This window comes from Falco cherrug, chromosome 9 (genome assembly GCF_023634085.1).
Source record: "Falco cherrug isolate bFalChe1 chromosome 9, bFalChe1.pri, whole genome shotgun sequence".
Lineage (NCBI taxonomy): Eukaryota > Metazoa > Chordata > Aves > Falconiformes > Falconidae > Falco > Falco cherrug.
The window spans coordinates 8,634,882-8,654,857 of record NC_073705.1 but is presented as its reverse complement, the minus strand read 5'-3'; the positions used below and the strand labels follow the sequence as shown (position 1 = coordinate 8,654,857).

The following is a 19,976-nucleotide window of genomic DNA, read 5'->3' as shown; positions in this document are numbered from 1 at the left end:
ACCAGCAGCAACAGATCCTGGCACCTGCTGCCCCGCATAGGGCTGTGACCTCGCACAGAGCATCACCACACTGGGAGCAAACAGGCACTGCGAGCCCAGATACGTGGAGCGAAGTGCACGCAAGGGAGGTGACCGATGGCATTTGCTGATGGAGGGGAAGCTCAGGGCACAGGGACCAGCTCCAGGTCAGCTGGAAGCTGTTGTGACATCCCTGCTCAGACCAACACAGCACTGGAAAGTTTCTGGATGAGCTGCCTTGCCACCCTGACGCCCCCTCACTTCATGACCTCTCTTCCTGTACAGAAATCACATCCCCGAGTGCCTGAGTCAGCTGTAAATCCCCATCATCGATCAGACGTGAAATACGGCACTTGATGGTTGTGGAAGGGGAACCAGATTGCACAGAGGGAAAAGTATAGCAGCCACGTGGCGCTCCCACACGGGCTTGGGGTACAGAAACCATCCAGGTGGTCCCAAAAGCCCCAGGAACTAAAATGAATGATGGAAACAAGAGGAGCACTACAGCAGTTTAGGGAAAGACATCTTTTGCTAATAAAATCCAAGTGCAAAGCCAATAGGTGTGTCCCCTCGCTTTCCTACAGGGTGAGTTTGGACCTTGCAGCCCCCCAGGACCTGTGCAGGATGTCCCAGCACAATGCTACCTGCTGAGCCTTGTGGGGTTGGGGGGATCAGGGCAAGGGGGCAAAGGCACCCATGGGCAGCCCAAGGCCCTCAACAGCTGCACCTAATGTGGCAGAGATGTCACCCTCCCCTTTTCCATCCTCATCAGCACTCTTCTTCATTCCCCTTACCTGCTCCCTCGGCCCCCTTTGTGCTCACTTCCATCTCATTTCCTCTCCTTCCTCTTCCTCAGCTGACCTCTTCCTCAGGTCTATGTTGAAAACCCTTCCCTGTTTGTGGTGTGGAGGCTCGGCTCGCACAGATGCAATTTACCCTTTTAAAAAGAAGCAGGGTTTGGCCAGTCTAACTGGTGCAGACTCCTCGAGGGGAGAAACGTGGTCTTAGCCAAGGGACATTTCTGCTGGTGGAGATGGCTCTGCAAGGATTGCCCCTGTATATGCCACTGCAGCGATGAACCCATTGGTGTCAGTGGGGGCTGGGAGGGACAGGGGCCGGGCAGGCGTGGGGTGAAGGCTGCAGAGCAGCATCATTTCCCCATGGCTCTGTGCCTGCGGGTTTTCTGCCCCCTCCGTTTCCTCCCCGAGGCCAGCCGGGCGCAAGCCCACAAGGCACAGATTTCTCTGATTAGGCAACACCAGGCAGCCTCTCCCCTTTTGCTTTCAACTGCCTCTTCCTCCTCATCCCCGGCAGCAGCCCCAGCATCCAGCCCGAGCACAGCACCACCCACACCACCACGGGCACCGGCCACGGCACTGCCATGGAGTCGAGTGCGCGAGAACCCCTGGTGAGGAAGACGAGCTCCTCGTATCAGACCTTCTCCAGGAGTGCTGGCAAGAGGCTCGACAAGGAGTACCTGCAGTAAGGGCTGGGCTGGGGCTGTGGGGTGGGCTGTGCCCCCAGTCCCAAGAGTGCCAGACTGGGGGGAACTGGTGGAAGAGCTGCCTCATACTGCTGTCATTCCTGAGTTGCCATGAGATGGGGTCTCATCCTGCCCAGGGGGTGTGGTGCTGGATGAGCCTGCCTGGGAGAGCTGCGGGTGTGCGTGCTGGTGGGCATCCGACCCTTGTGGGGGCATGAGGTCCTGCTGGGAGGCACAGGGGCTTTGAAAGGAGCCCCCTCCCTGCTCCACTGGCACGAGCCAGCTGCCGGCTGGGTCCCTGGTGCCACCGGGCTCCAGCTTCTGCTTTTCTCGGTTTGAACCTGCTGAAAGCTGCCTGGTGCGGAGGATGGCATCAGTGCTGCCGGGGGGTCGGGATCCCATCCCCTGCTCGGAGAACCTCCACCAGCCTAGGGCTGTGCCAGCCATTCCCCAGAGAATCCTTCCATGGGTGTCACGAGAGCCTCAGCAAAGGCTGGGGGAACCTGCCAAACAGAGTTAGAGTTTCTGCCAGCTGCAGTAAGGGCACCCACCACATCCTTCTCACTCCGTCTCTCCCTCAGGAGCCTCCACAACAAGCGGCTCTACCTGGCTGCATTTGCCGCTGTCCTGGGGAACTTCAATTTTGGCTTTGCCTTGGTTTACCCCTCGCCCGTCATCCCTGCTCTGGAGGCTCACCCCAGCCCTGCGCTGAGGCTGGACCAGCACACAGCATCCTGGTTCGGGGGTAAGGAGCAGGGCTGTCCCCGCCAGGGGCAAGGGGCAGAGCCATGGGTGTGTGGAGGAGCCCAGACCCACCGAAGCCCCTCTCGTGCCTCCCCGCAGTCGGTGTTCACACTGGGAGCGGCAGTGGGGGGCCTTAGCGCCATGCTCCTCAATGACCGCCTGGGCCGCAAGCTGAGCATCATGTTCTCAGCGCTGCCCTCCGCCGTGGGATACGCACTGATGGCCGGTGCCCAGGGCATCGGGATGCTGCTGCTGGGCCGTGTGCTGACGGGCTATGCCGGCGGCGTGACGTCTGCCTCCATCCCGGTAAGGTGCCGTGGGAGAGAGCTGGCCGGGGATTTGCATGGTGGGAGCTGGGGTGGTGCCGTAGCAGAGCTTGGGGTGTCTCGCTGCTTTTTGGAGGCATTGGCAGAGCTCCAGGGCTGCGGCTGGGCCATCGGGGAGGGGGAGGATGCACTGGGTTAGCAGCCCTGGCATGGCCAGCCCGAGTTGCCCCCACGGTGCTGGGCTTTCTTGCCTGCAGAAAAGGGAAGGCAGGTCTTCAACCCTGCCTGGTTCCTCCCGGCAGTTATTTCCTCCCTTATTTACCAAACACCGACCTCGTGCTGCGTGCAGAGGGGAAGGCAAGAATTGAGTAACCCTGGGGCACATCCTTCCAGTAATTGGAGTCTGAGCATCCCTCTGGAGCACTTCTCCCCCACCGTGCTGAGGGAGGGAAGTGGTGGTACCTGCAAGGCTGTCCTCTCTGCCTGCCAGCACCAGCTTATGCCACGGGACCACTCAGATTTCCACCCTAAGAGGGCAATTTCCCAGCGGTTTGGGTTTCCCCTGCTGCAACGGATGACTTTGAGGTGACAGAGGACAGGTTTTGGTGGTGACAGCTGTATACTGCAGCTCCATTAAGCATGTGCTGTCCCCGTTTCAGGTCTACATCTCTGAGATCTCCCACCCCGGTGTCAGAGGCATGCTGGGCGCTTGTCCTCAGATCATGGCAGTGCTGGGCTCCCTCGTCTTGTACGCGCTGGGCAAGTATCTCGGTGGTTGGAGGGCAGGAAACCCTCGGCGAGACCTCAGGGAAGGGAATTTGATTTTAAACAACTTTCTCAGCAAGCTGATGGATCCCTTCCCCTCGCAGCCAGCTCACAGCCACCACCATGGGTGTGCCAAGGGCGTCTGGGCAGGATCACCCCCATTTAATTTGCACTTGCATGTGAGCTCAGAGGGGTGAATCCATAACCCACCCAGTCCCGTGGCCATTACCGTGCCAGCAGACCCGAGTGCTGTGGAGGCTTGGTCAGGGCTGAAGAGCAGCATGTGATGAACTGCATGTGCATCTCACACCAGCATGTGCCCTGGCTGCTGCAGGATCTGGCTGGATACTCTAAGATTTGGGGGAGCTGGCTGGAACTTCACCATATCACACAGCTGAAAATGCTTCTTTGCTAGGAGAAAAACGTGCAAAATCACTATTTTTTTTAGATCTCTTTTCGCCCGCTAAATTTATTAAATTAAATTATTGGGGTGCCCACCTGGAGGCATGGCCAGGACACCCTTCCCTGCACGCTTGCCGCTCCTAACCGTGCTGTTCTGGCAGGGCTGGCCCTGGACTGGCGCTGGCTGGCCGTCACTGGGGAGGTGCCTGTGCTCATGATGATCGTCCTGCTCTGCTTCATGCCCAACTCACCCCGGTTCCTGCTCTCTCGGGGGAAGGATGACGAGGCCCTGAGGTCACTGTGTTGGCTGCGGGGCAAGGACACGGACTATGCCCGGGAGTATGAGCAGATCAAGGACAGCGTGAGGAAGCAGGTGAGGAGGCTCACCACCAGCACGGGGGACGTGTAATGTGAGAACAGCAAAATCCAGCCTCCTTTGGGCAGCTCCTGAGCCATCTTCTGGGTGCCACGGTGGTGCCCAGAGGTGGTAACACCTCGGCTTTCTGGCTTTGTCCCCTCCAGAGCCCACGGATTTCCTGTGCGGAGATCAAGGACCCCTTCATTTACAAGCCCATCCTGATCGCAGCGGGGATGAGGTTCCTGCAGCAGCTTTCAGGTGTCACCTGCATCCTCGTGTACCTGCAGTCAATATTCAAGAAAACATCTGTCATCCTGGTGAGCCCTGGGGTTCAGCCTGCCTTGCCTTCAGTGATGACTGCCCAGTGCTCAAAGTCCCCTGCAGCCCTCAGACCCCAACTCTGAAGCCTTTTTCAAAGTGCCTGGTTGGCAGCAATTGCCAAGCACGTGCCCTGCAAACGGCCGCATGAGGATGGGGAGTGGGACTGGCCCCACTCTCCTCTGAGCTTCAGGCTCTTCTTTGCTGGCCTCTTACCTCAGGAGGATAGCTTTGACAAATCCACCAGCCAGAGCCAAGACAACACGTGCTAGGAACCTGCCCTTTCCCTGGCTCTCCTATATCAGCTTCCCCACTGCTTTTGCCATTGCAGAAACCAGAGTATGATGCAGCTCTTGTTGGCTTGGTACGTCTGTCCTCAGTGGCCATTGCTGCTGTGTCAATGGATAAAGCTGGGAGGAAGATTCTTCTTTTTGTATCAGGTATGTTTCTCCCTCACTGTTGTGCAAGAGAAGCTCTTATTTAAGGATTTCCAGGAGCTCTGCAAATGTGCCAGAGTGGAAACTTCAGCTGTACAGGACTTGGGCAGGGAGCGGGGGAGGTCTCTTTAGTTTGGCGGTGGCTCAGGTCCTGAGCAGAGGTGTTCCTGGGAGCTCCATCCTTGGCACAGAGGGGATAACTCACACGTCAATTCCGCTGTCCTGTTGTATCTCTCCACAGCTGCTGTCATGTTGGTCTCCAACCTGACCATGGGGTGCTACATCCACTTCATGCCAGCTTCTCAGAATGGCACCACTGCCAACAGGACCCTGGTGAGCTCTGCCAACCTTCCTCCTGAGCCGACAAACTACATCACCCTCATCCCCCTCCTGGCAACCATGTTCTTCATAATGGGTAGGTGCCAAGAGCACAGGGGTGGGTACCAGCTTGGGGGGGACATTTCTTATCTGAGGCAGGGTGATATGGAGCAAGGAGATAGGGCTTGGAGCTGAAAGACAGGCAGATGTCCCTGGAAGACCAAAAAAGATGGCATCTGAAGTCACTCTGAGGACTGACAGAGCATGAATGGGGGGGAGTAATGATTGATGGGGAACAGGGCAGGATTGCACAAGGCTCCTCTTCTGCACTCCTCAGTGGGCTTTGAAGCCTCAACAACCTCACCTTACCTGTCCTCCCTTGCAGGTTATGCCATGGGCTGGGGCCCCATCACCTGGTTGTTGATGTCGGAGATCCTCCCTCTGAAAGCCCGTGGGGTGGCCTCGGGCCTCTGCGTCGTCGTGAGCTGGCTGACAGCCTTCACCCTGACCCAGTTCTTCCTCCGGGTGGTGGTGGGTACTGCCCCGGGAGGGTGTCCGGCAGCCCCTCCTCAGACCCTCCCCGCACAAGCTCACACCTGCTTTCTGCCCTACCTTCCAGGAAGCCTTCAGCCTCGAGGTGCCCTTCCTCTTCTTTGCTGTCATCTCTGCTGGGAACATCTTATTCACGGGCTGCTGCGTTCCAGAAACCAAAGGCAGGTCCCTGGAGCAGATCGAAGCCTTCTTCAGGACCGGCCGAAGGTCGTTCATGAGGTAGGAGCTTCCATCTGCCGCTGTGCCGGGCTACCCATCCACGTGCTCAAGGGTCACAGAGGAAAAACTGCCATGCTGCTGGAGCTGGAGGCTGGAGCTTTCTGTGAAGGCAACAGGAAAGGAACAGGCAGCAACAATCATCTGGCTTTGGATGTAAAAGTTGCCAACTGGAACTTCACCTTCTCCCATCATTCAACACTACCTGTTACACTTCGGGCAACGTGTCAACCTGAGGTATGGGACCAGGTAACCAGCACCAGGCTGGAGATAAAGATGCCCTGGAAAATGAAAGGTGTGGCTGCAGACAAGAGACCACACATGTCCTTCGCTCAGCAGCCACCAAAGCAGCCCCAGAGCCTGAGGGTTTGGCTGGAACAGAGTTAACCGCTGTAGTCGTTTTGGCAAAAGTTCAGCGTGTAGTTGCAAGAATAAAACGGTGTTGCTTCTAACTGCAAGATGTTGCCTTGATTTGCAGAGGAGGGAGCTGCAGGCAGGTGGGATGGGAGAGGCAGACGAGGATGGTGACCAGGGGACCGCGGCAGCCTGCAGCTTCCTAGATGAGTCTCACATGTTTAGGGACTGTGAAAGAGGCAGAGCCGGATGCTTTGTACAAAAAGCTGCCACATTTTATTGCTCTAAAAACACACATTACTCTAGAAGCCTAATGAACAAGACCAAATACAGTTCACAAAGAAAATCCAGGACAAAACAAAGAACAGCAACAAACATTCAGCTGTAGTGCAAGTGATTCACGGTGGGAAAGACACAGTGGGCACTGACAATACTTTGTACTGGGGTGGGTCCTTCCCACCACAGGGTTTTACTCATCCACAAAGAGGAAGGTAGATGCACCTCCATCACGGTTGTGTGTGGAGCCTCCACCTCCACCACTTTGAGATTTCAACTGCATAGTTAGTAGCACATTGCTCTTACCCCTTTCCTGCATGTCCTGCAAGAATAAGGACTTTTCAAATTTTTTTTTTTTTTTTTTTTTTAGAGCCTAACCCTAGGTAATACACAGCTGCAGGAGGTGGTTATGGCTGCGAGGAACAAATGGCCTGGCTGAGTATCATGTCCAACCTAACTCTCCCAAAAGGGCAGGACAAGGGCTGAGCTGGGAGATGCTTTGCCCAAGCGTTTGTCCAACCTCCTGAAGTGCACTTGGCACCACAAAGGCTGACGGAGCTGCTTGTGTCCTCCCATCCCTGGAATACTCAGCCTGCTGTGACAAGGAAGCATAGAGTAACATAGCATATGTGACCCAGAGCTCAAGGTCCACTTGCTACCATTTACATCCCCTGCAGCAGGAGATGAGAGAAAACACCTAAGAGAAGATGTGCTTTACCAGAGCATTAATTTAAAGCAGCTTGAGACAGAGGAAGAGAAATGGACCAAAATCAAAACCACAGAAAAAATTCAGTATCAGACCTAACATTTTTGCTGCTGAGACCCATTTCCAGAAAGATGTTCAGCCCTGGCTGAAATACACCTGTTTCTAAGTGTGGCCTGATTACGAGAGGCCTCCAGAGCTTCTGGTTTCCACTGACCTTCTGAAGATCAGGATCTCTGGCAGCCCTGTGCTAGAGCGCTTTCTTTCTCACATGGCTATGGACCAGGTCTTGACATCTTCAAGTCAGTGAAACCCTTCCCTGAAGACAGGGGATGCTTTTTTTCTGAGGAAAAAATGACAAAGATGGATTGAGCTTCCCAGGGCTTGGGCTAAGGAGGAAATGCCCCAATATGCAACGAGGTTGGACTCCTCAGGTCCTGTGAGAACCTCATTGGAGAAGTATTTTCTAGGTGACCTCCTTTCTTCAACATCAAAAGTCTGAGGGTTTTTGCTACGTTTAGAGTCTGAGAAATCACAGTGGCTCTTTCCAGAGGTAGAATGGTCTTTTTATTCACTGCACACACAGAGAATCAATTGGTGTTACAAAGTCAGCTCCTGCCCAGAGCAACGAGTTCTGGGCACACAGCAGAATGTGAGCTTCTCTTCTTCTCTTCACACCCAACGGGCAGCCCCAGGGGATGGTGGAGCTCATATGCACAAGTGCTGTCAGCTTCGCGACTGCCTGGGACACGGAAGAGTTGCACGCTGTATAAATGCACGTGGGTAAGAAGCGCACAGCTCATGCGGTGGACAGTGTAACAGTCCATTGCTAAGCTCACGTGTGCTGCCAGTACCCAGGTGTCTTTCCACACTTGGTGTCAACAACTCACTGTAGTCAACACGTCACCCACTCTCTTGAGTTCTCACGTAACAAAACTTCTGTCCCATCGTCTCCCAAGAGGACTTTCCAAGATGGAGCAAGCAAAACCTCTTCCATAGAGACCCCACGGATTAGCCATCCAGGCTGGATGCCATCAGCAGGGATTGGGTTGAGCCTGTAAAATCTCTAGAGCAGGGCTTTTAACTTCATTTATCCTTACACAGCTTCAAGCACCCTGACGGTGCCGCTAAACACAATTAATAACCACCATGCACTGTGAATGGGCATATTAACTACTGTGATGCTACTACTCTAAAGGTCCTTTCTATCTCCACAAAAACAGTCTCTTGCCCACACGGAGGTGAGACCATCCACTAACTGTTACTACAACTCTGAAAAGCCATGGGTGCTGTCACCAAGCCATGTCGGCGATGGTGGCAGCGCCTGGCTTGGCTTCAGCTGCATCAGACGGGCACAATTCCCAAGAGCTCCCACTGCCGACACACATCTGTAGGAGTCAGCATCTCGGAGCACAGATCTGAGACCCCTCCTGTTGTGGCAGGCATAGACACTGAACAGAGCCAGTGCCTTCAAGGGTTGTGATCAAAGGCTCCAGCTCAGCCCTTACAGAAGAGTCCCTGAGGCCCCAACAAAAGCGTGGAGCTTAGAGCTGAGCTTTGCAACCCACTAACAGTGGCAGAGCTGATGCAGACTGTTCACTTGCCTTGGCCCCAGGGTCAGGCCCAACTGCCACAAAACACATCATGACAGCACAGCTGGCGTCCAAGGGACTTGTGCCGTTGGTGCCAAGGGAGCAGAGTGGACCCGTCGGTGCCAGTGAGCCCCCCAGGTGACCTGGAGCAGCACCTGCCTGCAACAGCCCCCGGGACTGCTGCTGGTCCATGGCATTAGGACAATCAGGTGAAGCCAGCGAAGGTCCTACCAGTTCTGTGGTTCATCACCACGGGCGTAGATCAGCCTGCAAGTGCTCCTCTATTGCCACTGCTTTACCTTTCGCCTCCCGTCACCAAAGCTACTGTGGAACTACTCACAGAGCCAAGCAGTCACTACCAAAGACATGCTCATAGCTACGTGCATCAGCCTGCAACATTCTTCTACTAACACTACTTAACTCCCCAAACCCCCCTGAAATCAAAGCAGACATCCTGTTTGCTAGGCAGGACTCTGCACGTGACCCAGCCAGTGAAGGTGCTGCACAGGGACACGGCTGACTGGAAGAGCAGAGCGGCCACCACTGCTGAGCACCCCGTGGGCTGCAGTGCATTGCTCCTGCTGCACCCCGTTGCTGCAGGCAGCGCGGCCAGGCTGCAGCCCCTGCACACGTGCACAAGGAAAGCCAACGGCCCCCGTATTGCATGCAGCAACGAGGATCGGCCCAGAGCTGCGGGGTCTATAATGGCACAGCTCTTATTGCCACAAGCTGTATCTGGGTTATTCTGCGTCCCAGAGCAGCTGGTGTCAGAGCAATCATGGTCCAGAGGCGGGGGGAAGGGTCTTAGCACAAAGTGGCTCCCCAGCATCCAGCTGCGAGGGCCTGTGAGTGTGAACAAACCCAAGGCGCGTTCCTGACCGGTGTAAATCCTCACACCTCCCTCAATTCCAAGGAAGAAACAACAGCTCAGGTTAGCTGGCAGCTTAGCCCCCCCATCGCCAGGGACCCGCCGCAATGCACACACTGCCCCGCACCCAGCCACCCCGTCGGCAGCGGCTCCATCCAGGCACTGCGGGGACCTGCTGGTCTCATTCAGCTGATGCAAATACACACCGCACCCGAGGAAGGACATGCTGGATAGATCGTTTTCAACAAGAAAGCCACAGAGTGGCTGGCAGACAGACCCTCTAACAGACAGCAGTCAGCCTCCCACCGCATTTCCCAGAGCACAGCACAACCCCCCTGGTAGCCCAGGGATTCACATGGGACCACAGATGCGGGAGCTCAGCTGCCAGGGCAGAGGAGCCAGAACAGGCTGCAGTCCCCACCACCACTGTTCCACCACAGCTGCTACCTGCCCTGGCTGCCAAGTGAGTACCATCCTCCAATCCGGCACTTACAGCCCAGTTTTCCTCCTTTCTCCCTCCCAGAAAAGGGGGAAAACAACCTTTGTCAAGCCGGTGGCCCAGAAGAAGACAAAGGGGCCAAAGGACAACACACTTTTCAAAAGTCTGAGAAATGCTCTGAAGGCTGAAGTAGGGTTTTACAGCATCCCAGTTACGGCAGCCAGGGCTCTCCCTGGGCTCAGAGACCCCTGCCAGTGAAACGAGGCAGTCCTTGAAGGACAGGAAACGTAGCACTCTTTTATCCTATGTCCAGACAAAATGAGTCTCATCAAAATACTTAAATAACTAGAAATAAATTATTCCCCCTTTTCCTAATCAACAAAAAGCAATCATGTAAAAATCAAATAAATCAAAAACTCTAGAAGAAACCATGATGAGAAGAGGGGGATGTGGGCTTAGTGAGCAGTTTTGTCCTGCATGGTACAAAGCAAACAGAAAACAGGGTGTGAAAACCACTGATGGAGCCTGCAATAAAGCAGCAAGACATCCCAGCTATCCACACTGAAACGGTGCAGACTTCTCTGTGTTTGCAAAGGAAGGATATGCCACCTTCCCATACAAAACCAGCTCAGGACTGATGCAAAAAGAGCATGAGCCCAAAGACAAAGGCTGTACCAGACAGAAGCAAAGAGCTGGTCCCTTGCTCAGAGGGATGGATCGCAGGAGCAGGAGCAGATGCTGGGAGTGAGAGACAACAGAGCAGAGTCCCAGGCTCACGAGAGAAGGATGCTCTTGCACATCAGTAAGCCTTACACCAGCAAAAAATCCCACTTGGCTCAAGCAATAGTACCCCTTTTCAGCTGAGGTAAAGCAAACCTTATGTCCCTTCTTCCCCAGTAAAAAGAGTGAAGCTTAAGAAAAGTACCCTTATTAAGACAAAGTAATTCTTATAATTCAAGTAAATTGCAGTAACTGCCTGCAGCTGTATCCAGAGGATGCAGGGCTGTGCTTTGTGGGTGCCGGGATCTGCCCCAGCACCTCTGGCAGCTCCTCTGCAGAGGGGGTTGTCGTCTTTATGTGGGTTTTTTGCTGGAAGTCCTTTCCCATGCAGGGATGCTGCCCATGCCTGGCCTAACTGGACCCATATTAAAATATACTCAATGGAAGAGAACCAAGCTTAAGCACCACCATGTATTGCTAAACCCTGGATTAGTGTATTACACCTGGAAAGTGCCACACCAGAGACTGTTACTACGTGCAATGTCAGGTTCTGCTCAGGTGTGAGGCCAGCAGCTCCCTGACTCCCATGAGACCAGTACAAGCAAGGAGCTGGCACGTGAGCTCTGTCCCTTCTCACCCCATCCAGGGAGCAGTTCCCAAATGAGCACTGCATCCTCAGCTCATTATCGGGCATCACTCCAAAGAAAGGCTACCTATTCAGGCTGGTAAAGCAGCACTCAAAGAGCCAGCACCTCTGCAGCCAAAAAAAAAAATTAAATTAAAAAATAGGGGGACTGGGAGATATTTTGTTGAGGGTTGAGAAGGAGAGAGGGAGCAACACGCTGAGATCTGGCTGCTGGTGTGAGAAGAGGGCACAGCCGGCCCCAGCCCCTGAGATTTCCAGTTGCTGCAGTGTCCAGGGAAATCGTGGCGTAACAGAGGAGGGAGCGGGCAGAGGGAAGGGCAGGGTGGATTTCCATATCTTCACCATCTCAGTGTCCAGGAGAGGTTACCCCAAGGTTGTGGGCTTCAGATAGCCTGTCCCTCCAGGTCCCCCGTGAGCTTCTCTTCATCCATTTGCTTCTGCTGCTGGTGGATCCGAGCGTAGGAAATGGCATCTCCCCTGCAGAGAGAAGGGACAACGTGGGGATGTGAGCTCCGGGTGCCCACCACAGTGGGTACAGCACCTGGCAGAGGGGTCCCCCAACCAGGGCCCAGGCTCCTCTGCGCCAAGGGATGCCAGGAGTGAAATGAGACTTTCTGGACTTCTCCAACCCCACCAGGGCTGCTCACCACCCCCAGAGCTGGGGCCATCCATCCAGCGGCTGCAGAAAGAGGGCTGGGACCCACAGGGCAACCTAGATTGAGTTCCCAAGGAAAAGCTTAGAGCTTCAGCAAACCCTAGGACCTTCCCTCCCAGAGCTTTGAGATGATGGCGGGGAGATGTTCTTTGGCAGCATTCACACTGGAAAGCACGGTTAGTACAAGAGGAAAGCACAGCCTTAGGGAGGCAGATGGAGGTGAGGGCTGGAGGTCCACCTTCCCCTTCCCTCCCCTCCACAAGCAGACAGATCTCTCTTACTTTTTGCCAAGCGCTGACAGGCCATAAAGCACCCCGGTGGCAAACGCAATGGCATTTCCAAAGAGCGTGGTCAACGTCAGGCTGAGCATGACAGGGAACACAGCCATCCTGGAAGACAGAGGCAGCCCTCAAAGCCGGGCCCCACGCCCCATGGGATGCAGGGATGCTCATCCACTATGGCACGCCCACGTGCATCCCAACAAGGTTCCCAGGATGGTTTTGCCACCACAACACACCCCAGGAGCATCCTCACCCGCAGTAGAAAGCAGCTTTCTGCCAGGCCCGCAGCTTGTCTGCCCTCGCAGAGACGGCATTTGCAAACTCGATAAACTGGCAGCAGAAGGGGGCTTCGCACAGGAACAGGACGAAGGCGTTGAGCCTCCAGATAGAGCAAACCAGAGTTAATCCTGCCCGCGTGGTCCGGAGCGAGGGTGAGCAATGCTCCCCAGAGACCAGTCACCCCCCTGCCCAAACGCAGGCAGAAGGGAACGGCAGGGCTGGACCCCACTGCACTCTCCCCTCTTCCTCATAACTCCCACACCCTGGTGCCCAGGTTTATTTTGCATCAGGGTATCTCAGTATTTACATCAAAAGGAGTAAAGAAAGAACATAAATAGAGTAAACCCAGCATCTCAACTCACCCAGTGCAGCAAGATCTGGCAATTCATGGAGCCTGACGGACACTCCACGCACACCCACTGCCCGAGCACGGCAGCTCTGCCCCTTGTTCAGCGGTGTCTAACTCACCGAACCTCCCTCCCCACAGAGAAAAGAAAAGAAGTTCTGCTCACATCATCCACACGCCGGCTGCGATGTTCAGGGGGTTGATGGTGACACAGTTCCAGAGACCAGCAAAGGCACAGGCTAGAAAGCAAAGAGGCTTTCAGTGACCACAAAGACCAACTCAGGGCACCCCCAGAGCCCGGCAGGCAGAGCTGGCTTCTCCTCCCAGCCCTGCCCTGTGATGGGACCTTGCACCCACACCAGCACGTGTTTGTTTTCTTGTATTTGGGGCAGTTTTGCAGAGGAGGGGCTGCCCAGAAGAACCCTCGCCTTGGCTGGCACCTCTAGGTGCTGCCGAGCAGCCCCTACAGACCAGCATAGGAGGGTGGGTGGAAAGGTCCGATGCCTGAACAGGAGCCCGGGATGCAGGGGAGAGGGTTTCTTCCCAGCTCCTCCAGCTGCCTATCTTTTTACTCTGCGTACTTGGTGTCTCAGCATGCCACTTGCACAACTATTTCACTTTACGTAGAACAACAGAGCATTTGCTTTTACATGGAGTGACGTAACTCCATGGGCACGTCATGTGGCACCCTGGGTTTTACTTGCTAAGGAACTTCTGCTTTGTCCCAGGATGGACAGAGGTCCCAGCAGGCACCCATCTCTGAGCAACACAGGGAAAGTTCAGGAAAAACATGACTTGCAGCACCAAGACACACTGGCACACAATAAATAAAGCAGAGGTGATTCCAGTCTCTGTCCCACACAGCTGGTTCTGTGCAACTCTGCTAGAGATGGGCAGAAAAGAGCCAAGTTTGGGTCTCCGCTAATACGAATGGAAGCAGATACAGCAGAGCCCAAAATAGCCCCCGGCACTCTGCAGTGCAAGGAGAGGAACCAGGCAGCAGCATCCAAGGCAGGCTGCACACATCTCCTTCCCACCTCATTAAACTTGCAGAGCGCTCCTGACACTCGATACAGCTCTTCTCCTCTGCTGATGCCAGCAGCCTGCCACCGCTCACCTGGGAACCTGAGCCCGGGCAGGGAGGGCAGTAAGCAACGCACTGAGTCCGCAGTAACCACCACCACCCCTGAAAAACCCCAGCTAAAATTATAGAGCCCTTAAAGGCTGTCTTGGGGATGATAGGTGGCACAACGATGAGCAGCAGAGTCCACCTCTGAGAATAAACCAGCCTGGGTTCGGGTATTTCATGTCTGCTGGTGTTTTGCTAGGGGGGTCCCTGAGCAGAGCTGCTGTGAGCAGTCCTGACCTTCAAAAGCCTGGCACGTGTTTGCAAGGTTTCTTTTAAGCAGTTACTGCTGAATCCTCAAAGTTCCCTTAAAAATAATTATCGGTAGTTACCGAACCGGGAAACAGAACTGCAGGCCTATGACAGGACCCATCTAAGGTCAACCCACAATAAAGCGTTTTAGGAAACCACCCAGCAAGTTTATTTTTAAAGGCTTCCTAGGACTATTCCGCAGGAATCAAAAAACTTTTGGAGAATCCTGCAAGAACAAGAGGAGGAATGCCAGAGGACATGTTAACATCCATGCTCCAAGGGCGCTTCTCATCCTCCCAGAGCAAAGGGACCACTGTCAGTGACATGGCTTAGCAGTGGGCTGGGCAGTCCTGGGTTAAGGGTTGGACTTGATGATTGTAAAGGTCTTTTCCAACCTAAATGATGCTATAATCCAATAAACTGAGGCACCGGGGTGGGATGATCTGCTCACAGTCACTCATGCAAACAGCTGGAGAGCTGGAAAAGCAACGGCAAGCAGGATTGCTGGGAGCAGCAGGCAGCATGGAGAGCAGGGCACAACACGGAGGCTTCTGATTCTTCTCTGTGACCAAGAAACCCTCGGATGTTGATGGAAGAGGAGCTCAGGAGAAGCACCATAGGCTTGTGACACTTGCTCTCCCCCAGGAAAGCACACTTCTGAAAGTAATGTTGAATGATTTTCTGGCACTTTATAATCAGCAGAGCCACAAAAACCAGCTGCATCTTGACTACCCCCAAAACACAGCCAGGGCTGGGGCAGAACCCTGCCCGGCTGAACAGCACGGCGGAGCAGAGGTCCAGCTCCAACATGGATCTCCACCACAGCACAAATCGAGGCAGGCAGAATATTATTTTCCAAGCAGGCTTTTGGCCTTAGACTTTTTTTAATCCAGCCAACCAGGCATTGTTTTGTCAGGGTTCTGGTTTGGTTTTGTCCTCAAACACCCCAAAACAGCCCTTGAGCGCTAACTGTCCCTACAGGAGTCTCAACTAAGCAACCACCTCGCTTGCCAATGGACTAATGACCCTGCAAGCCTGAGCTGAGCAAGCCCCTACGTCAGCATGAGCACCAACCAGCGGGAAAGGAGTCAAAGGTTTATAATCACAGGAACACTGCACTCGGTGGCGGCTGCCAACAGCCACCCAGATAACGATTCAGTGACCTTCAGTCTCCTTTGCAGCGCGGCACATCCCACAGCAGCCTGGTACATCCTTGTGCCTCCAGGACGGGATCATCTCCTGCCTCTGTAGCCAAAACAGGACGGAGCTGCCAAGGCAGGGGCTTCTTTTTGCAAAACGGAGGCCTCGCAATGGGTTTAAAATGCAGATAATGCTGGATGGCACGTAAACTATGGCAGATAGACAGTTCTGCCATTTGTTTAACTGCTGTCCCACCTCAAATCCCTGAAGGAACACAAATAACTGGGAGCTAAAATGGGGGGGGGGGGGGGGGGGGGGGAGAACACCACCCCCTACAAAGGCTCTATTCATTTCAAGCAGCTGGTCACTGTCCCCAACACAAGCCTATTTTTGCTCCTCGAGCATTTTACAAAAGCCACAGGCTCTCCTCATCTTGTTACAAACAGGAACACAAGGAAGAGAAGGGACTTGGCCAAGGTCACCAAGCCAGCCAGTGCAAGAGCGAGAAACGCATCCTGATCTTTGTTTGCCTTGTTCCTGCTCCAGCCCCTGGACCTTTCTGGCTTAGGCAAGTTGTGGGCTGCAGGTGTTTGCATGTGGCAGGCGTTGTCTGCTGGTCTCACCTCCACTAACAAAATTTCTCTTCCTTTCTAGAGGGATTTTTTCCTTCTCTAAAAAATGACCCAGCCCTGTAGCTCAAAATCCTTATATATGAGTTCTGCCCTTTCATAACAAGCTCTGAAAAGAGCAGCAGACTCCAGCCTTGCTGTTTGCTTAGTCACCCCTTTATCAAATGGCCCACCTTCAACAAGGTGATGATGAAGAAGGCGCATTTTGAAGGAAGGCATCACTAGCACAGGGCATTGGAGGGTTGCCTCTATCCACAGCTCCCTACTCCTAAGAGGAGTTTGTGTCTCACGCTGCCTCATTCTCTGCCTGATAAACCTCCTGAAGGGAGACTGTCAGGGCTGGAGAGCAAGCTGCCTGGCTCCCCAAATCACCAGCAAGCCTGTTCAAAGCCTGGCTCTTCTTCCAAAAGCTGCTTCTCCCAGACACACCCGAATACGTAAAACTTGTCAGCTTTTCCTCTAAAAACAAGCCACGAGTTCTCCGAGCTGTGAACAAAAGGTTGAGAAAAGAATCCAAATATAATGGGAAAATAATCCAAATATAATTCAGCTGCTTTGAAACACGTGTGCAGAGGAAAAAAAAGGATGTCTTCAAAGACTCACACTTTTAAGCCACACATGAGCAGATCTAGCATGAGGTGAGTGATGCCACCAATGCCACCCACCAGCTGTCCTCTCCTGCTCTGCACCCTGAGCTCTGCAGGGGCCAAAGCCACGTAAGAAGTGCCGAGGCTCCGGCTACAGCCCCAGCCCGTGGGAAACACGCCGCTATGCTAAACCCCCACCTGGGACCTGCACTGAAGACACGTCCCAGCTGGTCTCTTGGCCGTCTGCCGGGACCAGAAGCGCGGGGGCCTCAGGCAGAGCATGGCGAGGCCGCTACGGTTTGCCCCATAAGAGCAATCCTGCCCAATCTTTTCACACCTCCAGAATTTCAGCACCTAAGACATAAAACAGTGAAAGCAGCATATGTTTTCCCAGCCTAGCCAAAAAGGGCTGCAACGAGCCTGCCCGACAGTACCACGGTCTACAAGGTTGGCTGCAAAAAACACCGTGGGTTGGGCGGTCGAGTCCCGAATCCTGAGGCAAGCATGGGAAGGGGCAGGGAGAGAGGGGGTCAGACGAAACGCTACAGCCAAGGGAATAAATCAGGGCTGACTGCACTGGCTGAGAAACACTCTTGTCTGACTAGAAGTTGTGGACCTGAAGCAGAAAATATTCTCCATCCTGTGCACTGCAGGAGGTCAGACTAAGCGGTCATAACAGTCCCTCCTGCTTTTAAGAGCTATTAATCTCTCCACAGAATGTAGCAAAACAGCACTACAGGACAGGCTGATTTCTGGCAAAGTTGCAAAGACTCTTTCCCTGGGAAAATTTTTTTTCCAGCAGCAGGTAATTCAGAGCGCAGCCAATTCACTTTGCTGTATGCCGGCTCCCTTCTTCTCTGTGTCCAAGACTAAAGCCCTTAAAAAACACACAACACAAACCAAGTCCATTATTCACCTTCAGAAAAAAACCCCAAAACCACAGGCAGGCCCTCTGCAATCAACAGGAGCGATGGGAAACAGCACTCAGGATGGGGAAAGAAAAGAAGTTGCGGGAACATACAAACACCCAACAGACAAATAAGATGAACCAAATCCCATGGCCCCTCTTCACGCCCTGAACCTGCCCCTGCTGAGCACCCTGCACCCCATGCCTGCGGTAAAACCATCACCTAGCTGGTCTGCCCACAGCCCTCCTGCAGTGCCTGGGACTCGGCTGCTGCTCCCATCGCTTCCAGCAAGCGCTGTGTCCAAGAAGAAACTCGAGGATTTGTAGATCCCCCTGTGACATCCCTTCTCCCAGGTAAGTCCAGCAGGTCTAGCGCACACCAAGCGCATCCCTCGTGTGCCAGCTAAACCCACCCCACGCTCCAGGGACGTCCGCGGCTCTTCAGCCCCAAACACAGCAAACTCGCACCTAGTGCAGCCACAAACCCGTCACCCCGAATGGTGCTCGGTGGCATGCCCCCCCTGCGCAAACGTGACCCTAACAAGAGGCAGGGGGACCCCTGACGCGCGCTTTCGCATGCACGAGCGGAGCCGAGGGGGAACCTTTGGCTGCAAGGGAAGGGGATACTTACACATGCCCCCGATGACCCCGGCCATCCTGCAGAGCCACCTGTACCACCAGGTCATGCCATCCTCGGCGGAGGAAGCCGCTGGGTCAGGGGCTGCTGCTGCTTGGAACTGCTCATCCTGAGAGCTCATCGCACCCCTGCTCCCGGGGGGTCAGGAGGCAGCACCCCGCTTCCCCGCCTGAGCCCCAGCAGCACAGGATGCTCCCCCCCACCCCAGGTGACGCTCCCCCCCGTGCCCCGCTCCGGCGAGCCCCTAAACCCAGCCCTGCTGCTGCTGGGCCTCTCCCTGCATCCCCGTGCAGGGCCTGGCCCCCGGCAGCCCCCCCCCAGGGCTGACAATGGAGGGTCTCTGCCTGCAGCAGCAATGCCAGCGGCCGTGGGAGCTGCCTCCACGTCTGCCTGCGTATTGCATTGTGGGTCCCCTCCTCCAGCAGGCAGGGCTTTGATGTCACTCTCATTAAAAGGCTGGTGGGCAGAGCTCATCGTGTACATATTCATAAGCAGCCACGCAGCATGCATTGCACACGAGGGCCCGGGGTGCACGGGGGCTCTGGGTCCCACTCCTCCTGGCTGGCGACTAGATGCTGTTATCCAGGCAGCCAGCGCACGCTCAGAAGAAAGGGAAACACAATTTTTTTGTGTTAACGTGAATTTAGCAGTGGTAGAAAATCCTGCCCTCAGGAGAAGAGGGAAACACTCCCCTTAAACTGAACAGAATACCGTTTTCTCCCTAGAAAATGGGAGTAGAAGTAGGACTTTGCAAGTCACAGATGTCCCAGTTGGCAACCTGTTGGTATCCAAACAAATGGTACAGGGAAACAGCCTTCATTCTCTTAAATTATAAAGACAACAGCTGCATTGTTTGCAAATTAACGTGGAGCACACAGTAACCACAGCACATCTTTGCAGACCAGGGACTCTGCAGAGTTGATCTGGAACAACAAATAGCAGTGAGACTTGGGATCCAGAGCAGAGTGGGAAGACAGATCCCATCTGCTAAAAGGTTACAAGAAAGGATTAAGAAAAGGATGTCTTTTCATTAACATCTCCTGTTAGACAGGAAATGAAGGCCCAGTGCCTGCATCACCCACGCACTGCAGCGGGATAGCCGATATATCCAGCTCCTCAAGGATCTCGCTGCAAGAATCTACTTTCTAGCTCTTCCAGGAATGGAACGTAAATCTGGAGGCTGGCAAGCAAAACCCTCCAAGATTAACCAGCAAAAAACAACTATTAAGAAGACAGAAGAAAACAGGATTTTTGCAGTTCTAAGAAGATGCCAGAGAATTCGACTGAAAGAAAGCAGAAGCAGGGTTAACACTGCCCAGACAGAACCATTTACTGCATCCAGCGTAAAGAGCAAGGGCAGATGCGTCCAGCCAGACTCCAGGTGCAGAAAAGACCCCTTAAGTGGTATATTGTGATTTTGAGGAAGATGACAGATTTGGACCAAAGCATGGTCCAATGTTCAAGATAGTAAATAAAAACAACCCCAAAAAAAGGTATTTAAATCAAACGAGTCAATATTTGTCACTGTTTTAAAATATCTCTTCCTGCTACAACTTATATCATGCAGCCTCAATCTCTCATTTCACAGTGCCTGTGAGAAGAAGATACAAGCAGATTAATAGCGCAGCTATCGTTCTTATCTGAGTAAATATGTCTTGGCAC

The 19,976-nt window shown here is 54.0% G+C and overlaps 2 protein-coding genes across 3 annotated transcripts; one reads left to right on the top strand and one right to left on the bottom strand.

Annotated features, from left to right (window-relative positions):
- The first annotated feature begins 977 nt into the window (after nt 1-977).
- SLC2A6 (solute carrier family 2 member 6) lies at nt 978-6,329 on the top strand. Of its 2 annotated transcripts, XM_055720820.1 has the most exons (10): nt 978-1,074; nt 1,333-1,500; nt 2,083-2,551; nt 3,171-3,270; nt 3,840-4,051; nt 4,201-4,353; nt 4,686-4,794; nt 5,033-5,206; nt 5,495-5,640; nt 5,729-6,329. In XM_055720820.1, the coding sequence occupies exons 1-10, from the start codon at nt 1,052-1,054 to the stop codon at nt 5,882-5,884; spliced, it is 1,710 nt and encodes a 569-aa protein (XP_055576795.1). In that variant the 5' UTR covers nt 978-1,051; the 3' UTR covers nt 5,885-6,329. The 2 variants fall into 2 exon arrangements, with proteins under 2 accessions (XP_055576795.1, XP_055576794.1); XM_055720819.1 differs by lacking the exon at nt 978-1,074 and having other exon boundaries at nt 1,145-1,426.
- Nucleotides 6,330-7,754: 1,425 nt separating this feature from the next.
- On the bottom strand, nt 7,755-18,703 carry CACFD1 (calcium channel flower domain containing 1). Its single transcript, XM_005442036.3, has 5 exons — nt 18,309-18,703; nt 13,203-13,275; nt 12,665-12,790; nt 12,412-12,519; nt 7,755-11,952 (listed from the first exon to the last, which is right to left on the bottom strand). Exons 1-5 carry the CDS (start codon nt 18,433-18,435, stop codon nt 11,859-11,861), a joined length of 528 nt encoding a protein of 175 aa, XP_005442093.1. The 5' UTR covers nt 18,436-18,703; the 3' UTR covers nt 7,755-11,858.
- Between the last annotated feature and the right edge of the window lie 1,273 nt (nt 18,704-19,976).

Bases quoted from the DNA above. Each gene is read 5' to 3' on its own strand.
- SLC2A6 (XM_055720819.1), top strand. From the start codon at position 1,179: ATGGCTCTGTGCCTGCGGGTTTTCTGCCCCCTCCGTTTCCTCCCCGAG. The intron at 4,354-4,685 runs GTGAGCCCTGGG...TTGCCATTGCAG, and splicing joins AGAAAACATCTGTCATCCTG to AAACCAGAGTATGATGCAGC. The intron at 4,795-5,032 runs GTATGTTTCTCC...ATCTCTCCACAG, and splicing joins GATTCTTCTTTTTGTATCAG to CTGCTGTCATGTTGGTCTCC.
- CACFD1 (XM_005442036.3), bottom strand. From the start codon at position 18,435: ATGAGCTCTCAGGATGAGCAGTTCCAAGCAGCAGCAGCCCCTGACCCA. The intron at 13,276-18,308 runs GTAAGTATCCCC...TTTGCTTTCTAG, and splicing joins CGGGGTCATCGGGGGCATGT to CCTGTGCCTTTGCTGGTCTC. The intron at 11,953-12,411 runs GTAAGAGAGATC...TTCTCTCTGCAG, and splicing joins CTGTCAGCGCTTGGCAAAAA to GGGAGATGCCATTTCCTACG.